This window comes from Gymnoscopelus microlampas, assembly GCF_963454915.1.
Source record: "Gymnoscopelus microlampas genome assembly, chromosome: 6".
Classification (NCBI taxonomy): domain Eukaryota; kingdom Metazoa; phylum Chordata; class Actinopteri; order Myctophiformes; family Myctophidae; genus Gymnoscopelus; species Gymnoscopelus microlampas.
Window position 1 is genome coordinate 51,776,191 of NC_139943.1, and position 12,580 is coordinate 51,788,770.

Sequence of the window (12,580 nt, forward strand, 5' to 3'; positions counted from 1 at the left end):
ACTTGTTAAAATCTTAGTGTTTTGCCAGTTATTCGTGGGCCGACTTACAATATCCTCCCCGCCCACAGGCTGAGAACCACTGCTTAATACGACCACGGTAACAGGAAGGGTGAGGGCAGCAACACATTTTGGGCACTAGGGAAAACTAGGCACTGTGGGCACGGGGCACCAGAATGCCCACATTTCCCTAGTGCCAAGTCTTCCGAGGCCTGGTTCCCACTCTTCTCTAGTGCCCAGTCTTCCGAGGCCTGGTGCCCACTCTTCTCTAGTGCCCAGTCTTCCGAGGCCTGGTGCCCACTCTTCTCTAGTGTCCAGTCTTGCCCCCCCCAAAAAGGTCCCGGATGTCCCTAGTGCCCACCCTTACACCACACTGCTACAATAATTAGTTTACATTTTTAGTTTATCAGCGTTGCCAGATTTTGTGATAGTTATAAGCAACCAGGTCTATGAAAACAAGCCCAAAATAAGAGACATGAGCACTTTAAAGCTATTCACCTATTCATCTGCTATTTGAAAATAGCAGATCTACAAGCTCACAGTGTGTCGCAATGTGACACAAGCTTGTTTATGTCAAGGGGGTCCTTGACATGAACATATTTGAGAACAACTGGTTTAAACAACATTAGGAAACAAGCCCAAATAAGCAACAACTACACTTTAGAAACAAGCCCAAAAAAACACAACCACCAATATTTAACAACTTGCAACTTTACAGAAAAACAAGCCCCCAAGTCGCTTATAAAAAGCAGACATGGCAACACTGGAGCTAGAGGCAAGTAGGGCGTGTCTTAAGGGCGGGTCTTCGCGCGGGTGGGTGTGAATATACTATAAGCAGATCTACAAGCTCACAAAAACTAGTGCTGCACGATGGTCCTGAGCTTGTAGATCGGCCTCGATATTTCCTTCACGACAGTGTCGTAAAATCATAAGGCTATTACCATGGAAACGAGCTCGTCACCAGCAGCAGAGTGTTGTTTACAAGCATGGGTGAGTAAAGTTTATCATTTATTATTATAACACGCGACGCGATTCGTTGTTGACTTTGATAAATAGTCCAATGCATAACATATAATATATATAATGTACACAATGGAACAGTTAAGGATACTATATGTTGTTTCATTTTGCTTTCTTTTTATCTATGTACTGTAGCCCTGAAACATGAATGTCATATCATGACAGTCATGGAGCTACTTCTACCTGGTGTTGGCACTTTCTTCATTTACAACCCGTACATGTACATAAAAGTTCACATTTCAAATATAAAGTGCTGACCTCATGGCCATGGATGTTACAAGCTAAAGCGCCTGGGTGTAAGTACTCTTATCTTCCGTATTGTTAAATAAAAATCATTTTAATCCGATCTATGGCCATTTTTTCCGAATCGTCTCCGTATGCTTTTAACTAAGCGACCCTATCGGTTGGGAGGTGTACTGCACTCCGATACATTATAACTCGATTAGAAAATGGCCACCGATCGGATTAAAATGCTTTTTATTGAAGAATACTGAAGATACGGGTACTTAGACCCACCCGGTTGAACGTGTTACATCCATGGCCATGAGGTAAACACTTTATATTTGAAATATGAACGTTTATGTAGACGTACGGGTTGTAAATGGAGAAAGTGCAAACACCAGGTTGAAGTTCCTCCATGACGCTCGTGACAGACGAGCGTCATATGATTGAACCATGTTCAATGAAAACACATCTGATGGGAATATCATTCTAGTGCTACAATAATATATACTTCTTAGTTTCAATGAAACCTTCAACCATGTGAAGTAAAATAAAACTGATTAATCCAACAAGCACATAAATAATACATGATGATGCAACACACATGGTTACATGTTGCATTGCGTCATTAAGGACGTTTAGAGGCTGTTTTGTTGATGTTTAATCTTCACAATCATATGTTTATTTCATATATAAACTGTATACCATAAGCTATTGGTTCTCAAAGTGGGGTCTGGGGACCCCCAGGGGTACTTGAGGGGATACCAGGGGGTCCCCAGCTAAATGATTTATAGGAACCAAATGGACCCTTATGGGTCTGTAACTCTGAGAGTGTACAAATGGAACCAAATGGACCCGTTAGGGTCCATTTGGTTCCATTTGTACTAGGGATGTTAACAATTAATCGATTAATCGAATTAATCGATTAAGAAATTATCCGATTAAATCAAGCAATTAACAATTAATTGATTTTTTTTTTTTTTTATGTTCAGAACCCAACATATGATGATTTGAAGATTTTCTGCTCCATTCACTTCTTGTTTAACTTACTGAAAAAGGCTGTATCTCGGCTCCTAAGCACTTTTTTGGGGGATTTTTTTTTTATCTGAAATTAAGATTCTCAGATTTAAAAAAAAAAACGCTGCTTATCAGTTAACCGATTAATCGGTTGATAAGGTTATCAATTATCAATTAATGAAGTGATCGATAATTTGCATCCCTAATTTGTACACTCTCAGAGTCATCACTCATCATTACAATGATTGAGAATCACTGCTAGAGCCGTACAAATCTTCTCTTATGGGGGTCCCTGGCTTATCTTTTCAAATGGGGGTCCGCAAGCTAATAAGTGTCAATTTGGGGGTCCTTGACATGAAAAAGTTTGAGAACCACTGCCATAAGCAATATACTGCAAATAGTTACATACTGTATATGCACTGTATAAAACTACAGAGGCTGTAGACTAGACTAGATACATACAACATACATATAGATTGTTGCACATGTTGAAGGTGTGAATACTAGAGAGTGTAATATAATCGCATACATTCCATAATGCACACAAAGAAAACTCTTATCCAGAGTGACATATACGTGCAAGTTCATAATAAATGAACCATAGAGTCAACAAACCACAGGATAAATGTCACGTACAATAGTACAAAGTAAACAGGTGGATAAAGATAGTGGGTTAGCTGAGACCTCCATGTCACTGGATGTTGACTGTATGAGAATATAGAAAATGTGTGCAATAATACATAGTATGTGGAAAAGGTAGTTTGCAACGTGTGCTGTGTCTCAGGTTAGCCAGTGTAAGGTGGTCATTGAGAGCTTATATGTCCTTATAGCAGTGGTGGTTCTCAAACTTTTTTTGTGTCAAGGATCCCCAAATAGGCTCTATTCACAGCAGCCATATTATGAAGACATTCACAGGTGTTACCAATCTTGCACCTATAATTGACGGCCAAACTCATGGGGCTACACATGTGTGTGTGCGCGGTCTCCACGCACACACATGGCCCAACTAACTCGCACACACATGGCCCAACTAACTCCACATTTTACCCCAAAATTCCTCAATATTCTGCCTCTGAACCGGCTGCTTCCCATACCGTTACTCTACTTCCATGATGTACAATAAATATGAAACGCATTATGCCCCAATACTATGCAAATCTCTTCCCCAGCGCGAAATTCACTTCCGGGTGCTTATTTTGGTCTGACATCAGAGAACCCACATATTTGGGCATAACTGATATAGGCAGCTCCATATATGGAGATGTCTGACACTATCTGACATCACCATAATGACAGGGGCACAGCCATCACGGTCCCATATTTGGGCATAACTGATATAGGCAGCTCCATATATGGAGATGTCTGACACTATCTGACATCACCATAATGACAGGGGCACAGCCATCACTATAAAGGACCTGGATGCCCTGGCCAATGCCAGTGTCCTCAGCGACGCTACCAATGCCACACACGTCCACGTGTTGTTGCCTTGCAACTCTACTGCACGTAGCCCCTACCCCCTCTACTGCACGTAGCCCCTACCCCCGCAGAGCACACAGAACGACACAGAGACAACAGGAAACTTTACTACGCAGTACACAGAACGACACAGAGACAACAGGAAACTTTACTACACAGTACCCACAACTTCGCACGCAGCCATGGGACCACGCAAAAAAGCTATGCTGGGCAAACGCACACGCAATGCCACTCGCCAGCGTGTGGCTCGCGCAAATGCAGCCGCAAAACAACATATGCCTGGCAGACTTCCCTACAGAACAGAGAGTCTACTTTTCAGCCGACACAATTCTGGAGGACGACCACAAGGACTCCATGCCTGTGGAATTCCTCAATTCACTGACACCCTCTGGAATGCCTGATCATAACCTCAAGTTGAAAGTAGGAGCCCCAGTCATGCTGCTGAGAAACCTGCAAGCAGGTCCCGACCGCACTCTCAAGAATGGCACCAGAATGGTGGTACTGCAGATGATGGACAAAATCATTGAGTGTGAGATTGCAGCTGGCACAAACAGGGGTGAAAAAATCTTCCTCCCAAGGATACCTCACTATGACAGAGATGAGGAGCTTCCCTTCACCTTCATCAGACGACAGTTCCCTATCCGCTTAGCTTTCTCTGTTACCATCAATAAGGGGCAGGGGCAAGAGAACGAACGAGTTGGCATCTACTTGCCTCAACCTGTGTTCGCTCATGGCCAACTCTACACAGCCTTCTCCAGGGGAAAGAGAGCCAGCGCCGTCAAAGTTTTCATTGTGAACAATGATGAGGGAATTACTGACAACGTTGTTTATCCCGAACTCTTTTATTAATCCAAACATGCTCATTCAAACACTTTGCATGTGCTGCTACTCCCTGATTGCATAGTGACAAATGACCTTCATTCTTCAACATAATTGCCATTGCCTTTGTTTGTATTCTCCCCCCAATGCAACATACTGTACACCTGCTCCTGATTAATGCTTCACTGTTAATGTTATTCTGGATGTCATTTCATTTCACTGCTATTTTGCCTTTCTCACATTTACATGTTGCCACCAACACTGTCCGACATCACACCATGCCAATAAACCATGCTATCTAACAAACAATGCAATCTCATTTCAATCAACAACAACCCGCCTACATTCATACCCAATACTTCTCTTGCCTCAATCACATTACTCAACACTACTACTTCCTTGCACACTACATGTACACACCTACACAGTGCGACGTCGCGCGGACGCTAGATGTGAGGGCCGCGCAGCGGCCCGAACTTCTAGTGATACTAATGAAGGCTCTGTTCCATTCTGGTCAAACAGAGTCAGGGAGCTGATATTGTGCATGTTGGCCCACTGGAAACACTCTGTTACACCAGTGAGTCTACAGTTGGGGTCATGGGCTTCCAAATGGCCCCTTACAGGTGTGTAACTCTGAGAGTGTATAAATGGAACCAAATGGACCCTTACGGGTCCATTTGGTTCCATTTATACACTCTCAGAGTTATGGGGGTCGTGGAAACCACTGTGCTACACTAAATGGAACAGAGCCTTCATTAGTATCATTGGTAACACCTGTGAAGGAAGTGATACTATGGCTGCTGTGAATAGAGCCTATGCAAGGGATAATGCATGGGGAGGTAGTCATTATTGAAATTAAAGCCCGACAGGGCGATTAACCACCGAGGCGCAGCCGAGGTGGTTAATCGCCCTGAAGGGCTTTAAATTTCAATAATGACTACCTCCCCATGCATTATCCCGCTTATTACACGGCTACTTCATAAATACATAAATACATTTACCCAAAAGTAACAACAAAACGAAGTATTTCCTTGCTTACGGCAATGAAAGTATTCCATAAGTATTGGGCTGGGCGGACAAGTTCGCCTCGCAAAAACAAATGACGAAATGGAAAAAAACTCGCTCCAAAACACACTCGCCCCCCATTCTATTTACTGCCGATTTGCCTGTAATACCGCTGGATTTGCCCCGGGGCGACTGTGTTTTGGGGCGAGCGTTTTGGTATTCCCCCGTTGTTGTGCCACGATAAACAAGGAAGCGCAGTGGATCAAATAGAATGACTTTTCGGTTATTGCATCGTCTATTTCTCACTTCAAATGTTTTCAAAAACATTCTTGAGAGCAACGTTTAGTTGTAAATGACATTGCTTGTTTGTTTACATGGCTGTCATGTTGGATAAAGCATATAACCAAGCAGCACAGGTTGACATGAGCAGGTGTTCTGAGTCTCTGATTACACAGCGGTCCGTTATAGAGCTCATCGGTCATTATCCAGAAATAATGACCGATGACTGACCAATCAGAATCGAGCATTCAACCAAGCCGTGTAATAATGACATGTATATGGCCACCGACCCCACCTGAAAATGTTTTGTGCCAGGGACCCCCAAGAAGAGAAGATCTGTGTTAAATTACAGTTTCCAAACTGGCTGTGCGCTTGTAGATCTGTTATTTTTGAATGGTCAACGTATAAATGGATAAAGTGGTTAAGATGATTGTGAACCCTCACAGCCCTACTCTTAGGAGAACATTAGCCGAAAATAGCAGTAGATCTGCTATTTTCGGCAAAGAGGTTTGGTGTAATGTGGAAAAAGAGCAGACCAAGTACAGAGCCGCAGCTGAAGTGTACGAAGTATTGAGGGTTTAAGTCAGGGGTCTTCAACAGGGGGTCCGGGACCCCTAGGGGGTCCTCAGAGTTACTACAGGGGGTCCGCCAAATCTTTGTGTGATAGGATTTTTTTTTTTACATTAACCACTTGAACCCTAGCATCCCTTTTCCGAGGAAAACTTTAGCCAAACATAGCAGATCTACAAGCTCAGCGCGAGGCGTTGTTTTATTTTTGGCAAAGAGGTATAGGTGTAGAGGAAAAAAAGAGCAGCCCTAATTTTAGAGGGGGTCCCTGCTTCATCTCTCTCTCTCAGCTAGGGGGTCCCTGGCCTGAAAACGTTGAAGACCCCTGGTTTAAGTCGTTAAATGTCTGAAAATACACATTTAACATGAATCCAATATGTAGTGATGGGGGGTCGCTGCTTCATCTGTCTCTCAGCTAAGGGGTCCCCGCTTCATCTGTCTCTCAGCTAAGGGGTCCCTGCTTCATCTGTCTCTCAGCTAAGGGGTCCCTGCTTCATCTGTCTCTCAGCTAAGGGGTCCCTGCTTCATCTGTCTCAGCTAAGGGGTCCCTGCTTCATCTCTCTCTCAGCTAAGGGGTCCTTGGCCTGAAAAACATTGAAGACCCCTGCTGTATAGGGAGTCACACTTTTTTTTCATCCCCATGTTTGTGCCCAATCTGGGGGGATTAATGGTTGTTAATTGCATATTGTATGTTAAACTTGCAGGGAGCCAACAGCTACGGCCAGCTGGGACAGGACCATGTGGAGGACATGTCTTCTCCCAGAGCTTCAGACGTCTCTGCTCTGCATGGAGCTGTGAGGATGGTCACCGGAGGAGGAGGACATTCTGTGGTTGTCACCGGTGAATGATCTCTTGTTCTATTGTCACTTTATCACCAAGTCTTATTTATTACTCTGTTGACAGCAGCTGATATTTAAGCTACAGTAACAACAATGTGTCGGTGTGGTGGAGTATAAATGAACCACTGAAGCCCTGTATAATTTTTGAAAATGTTTTTGTTCATTTTTGGAAATGTTGAAAATCCTTGAAAATGTTCACCTATAATGACATGCTGAAAAATAGGAACCCCAGGGTTAATTGCAGTGTTTTTCTCTGTCAGTGTGACGGAGCGCTTTACTTGAATGTAAGAGGTATTAAAACAATAAGAGTTTATGACTAGACTAGTAAGTAGTCACTATAGTCTAGTCACGCTCAGGTCCTGGACCTGGTGAGGAGCCCGGCCAGGAGGCAACCCACAGAGCCGAGTCCCTCCACGTGCCAGAGCCCCTAGTCCCGGCAGAGTAGTTCCGGAGAAGCGGACTGAGTGGCCCTGAGTGGTCTTTCCCTAAGAGCAGTGACCGTGGGTAGCTACTGGGACGGAAGTCGTGGCTTGATCAACCCCGGCTGGGCCACCTGGGCGAGGGTGTATGTTGTTGCGAGACCCGAAACACCCGTCGACCCCAGGCTACAACACTGATGATACGTCCCAGTTACATCCATGTGATGTTTTTCTTTATAGGCCAGTCAGAGAGATAGAAGGATGAGGCTGGCAGGGCACTGCGTCACTATGTCACTGTGTCACTATGCCAGATACCCAGAACTGGTGTCAAGCAAACTGACATTATGCCAACCCAGGACAAAGCCAGGAAAGGCAAGAAGCACCACCTACGTAGATGCACTGCGGCACGAAAGCTTAGCTGACAACACTGTAGAGCTCAATACCCTGATTGCGAACGCGGAAGGAGGCCGCCCAAGTGGAGCATACTATGTAACTCGGCTCGGCTTGTGTGTCTGTCTGTCTGTGTGCAGTATGTGTGCAGCCGCGCCCCCATGTCACTCACGCTCTCATTGGCTGCCCCCATGTGACTCACGCTCTCATTGCCTGCATGCACTACAGTGTGGCTGAAATTCGCCTGTGCCCCTGGGTGTCTAATTACACTCCTCTGAGAAAAATGTAGCAGCGACAGTCAAAAATAACACATCTACAAGCATCTACACAAGTTCATCTATTGGGATATCTAAGAATTCCATGTCATTTGTGCATATTTCAGGCCGGATGGCAAGTAATTGCTCATTCCTTTCTATTCTTCTTATTGTTATTTTCGAGCTGCGTTCGCTTCCAGCGTTCGCGCGTCTTACTTGTGTTAATAGATAGGAGAATGTGGAGGGCAGCGATCCGGGAGTCCTGCGTTTGGTTTGGTTTGTTTAGTTTAGTTTAGTTTATTCTTATTCTCATCAACAGCATCACAGAACATTACACACTGTATTCCAACATTTCTTTCTGGTTGATCGAAAAGGCTCCGGCTGAAGCTCAAAGCTTATTTATTATGCCTATCCTTTATACCTGTCGGTTTAACTTATATCAGTTACAAAGTTCATAGTGAATTGAACACTCAAAAATATTCCGCATTTACATTCAATACTTCATACATTGTTCGTAATGAACAAACACTCAAAAATATTCAATATTTACATTCAATACTTCCTACTTATACACACAAGCACACACAAACCTAGATGTTTTATACCCATATACACACATTCAAACATACATACTGTATATTATACAAACACTAACACTACCACATCATACCATACCCCTCAATCCATCAATTAACTAGTTATTATATATTATCATGTTATACTGAGTTGGTGTTGTTGGCTAGACCGCACTCTCACATCGCAACACAGTCAAAGTCTGCTAGAGAGGTTTAAAGCATTCAAACCGGGAACGCATCTGTGTATCAACTTTATCCATACTTTATACTTTGGCTATTCAAAATTAGCATCTCATAGAGCTTAGAGATCTGCTTGTAAATGTTGAACATTTTGTGCAAATATTTGAATGTATATTTTTTAAAGGGTACATTTGTAACTCAAATCTTTGCTTCCGGGGGGTCCCTGGAACAAAATATTTGTGCGTCCGCAGCCAAATCATTTTGGGGGTCCTTGACGTGAAGTTTGAGAACCACTGATATAGAAACATAAGTTTAAAAAAAAAAACTCTAGGATTTAGAAGACATTTGTAGAATCCCCCAGAAGCAAAGATTTGAGTTAAAACTGTTTGCTTTAAAAAATATATATATATTTATATATTCAAAGATTTGGACAAATGTTCACGATTTTTGAAAAAATAGCAGATCTACAAGCTCGTACCACGGCACTCGGTGCCACAAAATCGAAATAAAATAAAAATGTCACAGATTATTTTCCAGTCTAAATGGTTTAAAGCATACATACATATTTACTGATGTTTTGTCTTCTGTGCTCCAGAGAATGGAGAGCTGTGGGCGTGTGGACAGAACCACAGAGGACAGCTGGGTCTGGGTCACTGCAGAGACATGTCCACCCTGTCCCTCTGCTCTGGTCTGGGTCACAGGGTCACCCATGTGTCGTGTGGCTGGGACTTCACCCTGGCTCTCACTGGTGAGTAGAAGTCAGAGGGTTGAGGGTTTGAAACCAACACTGCTGCTGGATGCACACTTTACACACAACATGCATGTACTGCAGGACAGTGGTTCTCACACCCAGTTTGGTATACATTACATTAGTGATCAAACATGTCAAACAGCAGGTGAACGGCACTGAGGCGGTGTTTATTTCAGTGACACTCAGCGTTCAGGTGTTTGTGAGACAGTGATACTGTCAGCTATTGCCTCTGCTGCTTGCTGTGTTTACGTTTTGAGTTGACATCCATCGTGGCTGACGTGACACCGCACAGCAGGGGTGATGCAACTTTGATGACGTAGAGAGGGCCACTATATTTCCACACTCACTCCAGAGGGCCTCATTGCATATACCGTCGGGCCATTCTATGTCACACAAAAGTAGCAAAAATAGCCGATCTACAAGCTCAAAATGCGTCGCAGTGCGGCGCGTTTTGAACTTGTAGATCGGCTATTTTTGCATTGAATTGGAATCCTGATTTTTTTTTTTTGCTTTTTTTTATTGGAATCCTGAAAAGTAACATTTTTATTTAATTTCAAATGCATTTAGTCATTCTAATGGTAACTTTATGAACGTAATACAAATACATTGGAAATAAAGAAGACAATATAATGTTAATACTAGTCATTAAGCTACTAATATAGACGGAAGTAATTAAAGCGGGCCATGTTTGCATGTTTGGAATTGTAACAGCTGAAATCAATAATATATCAGTATTCCCATATTAACCTGCGGGCCGCATTAAGTGAAGGTGGGAGCCGCATGTGGCCCCCGGGCCGCCAGTTGCCCATGTATGCCGTACAGTGTTACCAGAGTTATCAATGAACTGTATTAGTTCAAGTCAAACATACCAAATCTGTGGAAACGTGACATTTTAGAGTAGAACCTTATCTCTCTCTCCTCTCTCTTTACCTTATTCTTTCACCCGTCCCGGTTGCTGTCAATGCACTGAATGGGACATTATCACCTTTAATCAGACTATTGATTGGTCTAAGTAGGTGAGATACTGACCTACCCACGGGGCTCATTGACAAGACAGCAACCGAAGCCGGTGATTCTTTCTCTCTGTCTCTGTCTCTGTCTCTCTGTCTCTCTGTCTCTCTGTCTCTCTGTCTCTCTGTCTCTGTGTCTCTGTGTCTCTCTGTCTCTGTCTCTGTCTCTGTCTCTGTCTCTGTCTCTGTCTCTGTCTCTGTCTCTCTCTGTCTCTGTCTCTCTCTCTCTCTCTCTCTGTCTCTCAATGCTTTTCTTTGTAAAAGTAGAGTTTCAGACCTCCAAAATGAGTTATATATTTGATTGCTGAGATTGATCAAACTCTTTTAGAACAACAGCTTCTAGAAATATGTGATTGTGAATCATGTATTCATGTGAAGCTATTCTATAAATATGTATAAATTATGTTATTTTAATATTCACAGATGGTGGTCAGGTGCTGGCGTGTGGGTCCAATGTCTTTGGTCAGCTGGGTGTGACACAGCCAATCACACACTCCTGTGTGTTCCTGCTCCTTGAGGTAGGGGTGTGTGTGTGTGTGTGTGTGTGTGTGTGTGTGTGTGTGTGTGTGTGTGTGTGTGTGTGTGTGTGTGTGTGTGTGTGTGTGTGTGTGTGTGTGTGTGTGTGTGTGTGTGTGTGTGTGTGTGTGTGTGTGTGTGTGTGTGTGTGTGTGTGTGTGTGTGTGTGTGTGTGCGTGCGTGCGTGCGTGCGTGACTAAATCAACTGTAGATTTAGTCGACTAAAATCTTATGATATATAGTCAACTAAAAGTAGACAAAAACCAAAACATTTCAGATGACTAAAATATGACTAATAAAACTAAATGGAATTTTATTCAAAAGACTGTGACTAAAACTAAATCAATATTTGCTGTCAAAATCAACACTGCTCTACAAGCTCAGTTGTTTGATTGATTGACATTTTATTAGGCAAAAGAATGTAAAACAACACAGTTACATTTATGATTTTTGTCTAAAAGGTCCGACCAAAAAAGTCCTTGCGGACTTGTTTCCGTGGGGTCCGTGGGGTCCTTTAATTAATTTCATAGACATATATAGTAGCAAACAAACAGTTCAAATATCAACATAAAAATACAGAGAAAAAATACCACTATATACAAAAAAGGGGAGGGGGGTCGTCTGTCTACCGGGAAACTGGTACTACCTCCTCTTATGGCCTCCAGAAAGATGAGTTTTTAGGTCTGTTTTAAATGAGCCCAGCGAACTGCATTTTTTGAGGGATGGGCAGGGGTGCACATAACTTTTTAGGTCTAGTACTCAGAAGAGCACCTGGAGATGTGACTTGGTGCGCAACAAATAAATGGTCCCGTCCCGTTTTGTGGGGGGGGGGTGCAGCTGCGCGAGAAAAAAAAAAAAAAGGACGCTCTGCTTGCAAATTCCGCCGATTTTCGCCGTTTTTTTTTCCTCTCACACCGTTTGGTGAAGCCCCCAAGGTTGGTGCCCTGTGCTGCGCTGCTTTTATCCGCCAGATTGGGACGTTCACGGCATATTTTGCACCATCGCGGTGCGTTCATCATCGGTGACGAGTGCCTCTAACAGCCGCTGCTGGCTGCGTGCACGCAGCGAGGCAATGCGAGGCGATGCGAGACACTCACACAATCACGTGCAGCATGCGTCCTCTCCCCCTCCGCCTAATGGCTGTGTATGGGGCCGACACATGCTTTAGCGTGATTGTGTGAGTGTGGCTTCAGGTCTCGATCTCCAGGCTTTTATTTTTTAGTTTTGCTAAAAATAAAAGC

At 43.4% G+C, this 12,580-nt stretch overlaps 1 protein-coding gene across 1 annotated transcript in view; it reads left to right on the forward strand.

The window, feature by feature from the left end:
* Window positions 1-873: 873 nt before the first annotated feature.
* Window positions 874-12,580, forward strand: part of sergef (secretion regulating guanine nucleotide exchange factor) — a 39,115-nt gene continuing 27,408 nt past the window's right edge. The window contains exons 1-4 of the mRNA XM_084061126.1: window positions 874-987; window positions 7,110-7,245; window positions 9,658-9,810; window positions 11,247-11,341. Coding sequence (XP_083917252.1) covers window positions 940-987; window positions 7,110-7,245; window positions 9,658-9,810; window positions 11,247-11,341 — 432 coding nt within the window. The 5' untranslated portion in view covers window positions 874-939. The remainder of the gene's footprint in view (window positions 988-7,109; window positions 7,246-9,657; window positions 9,811-11,246; window positions 11,342-12,580) is intronic.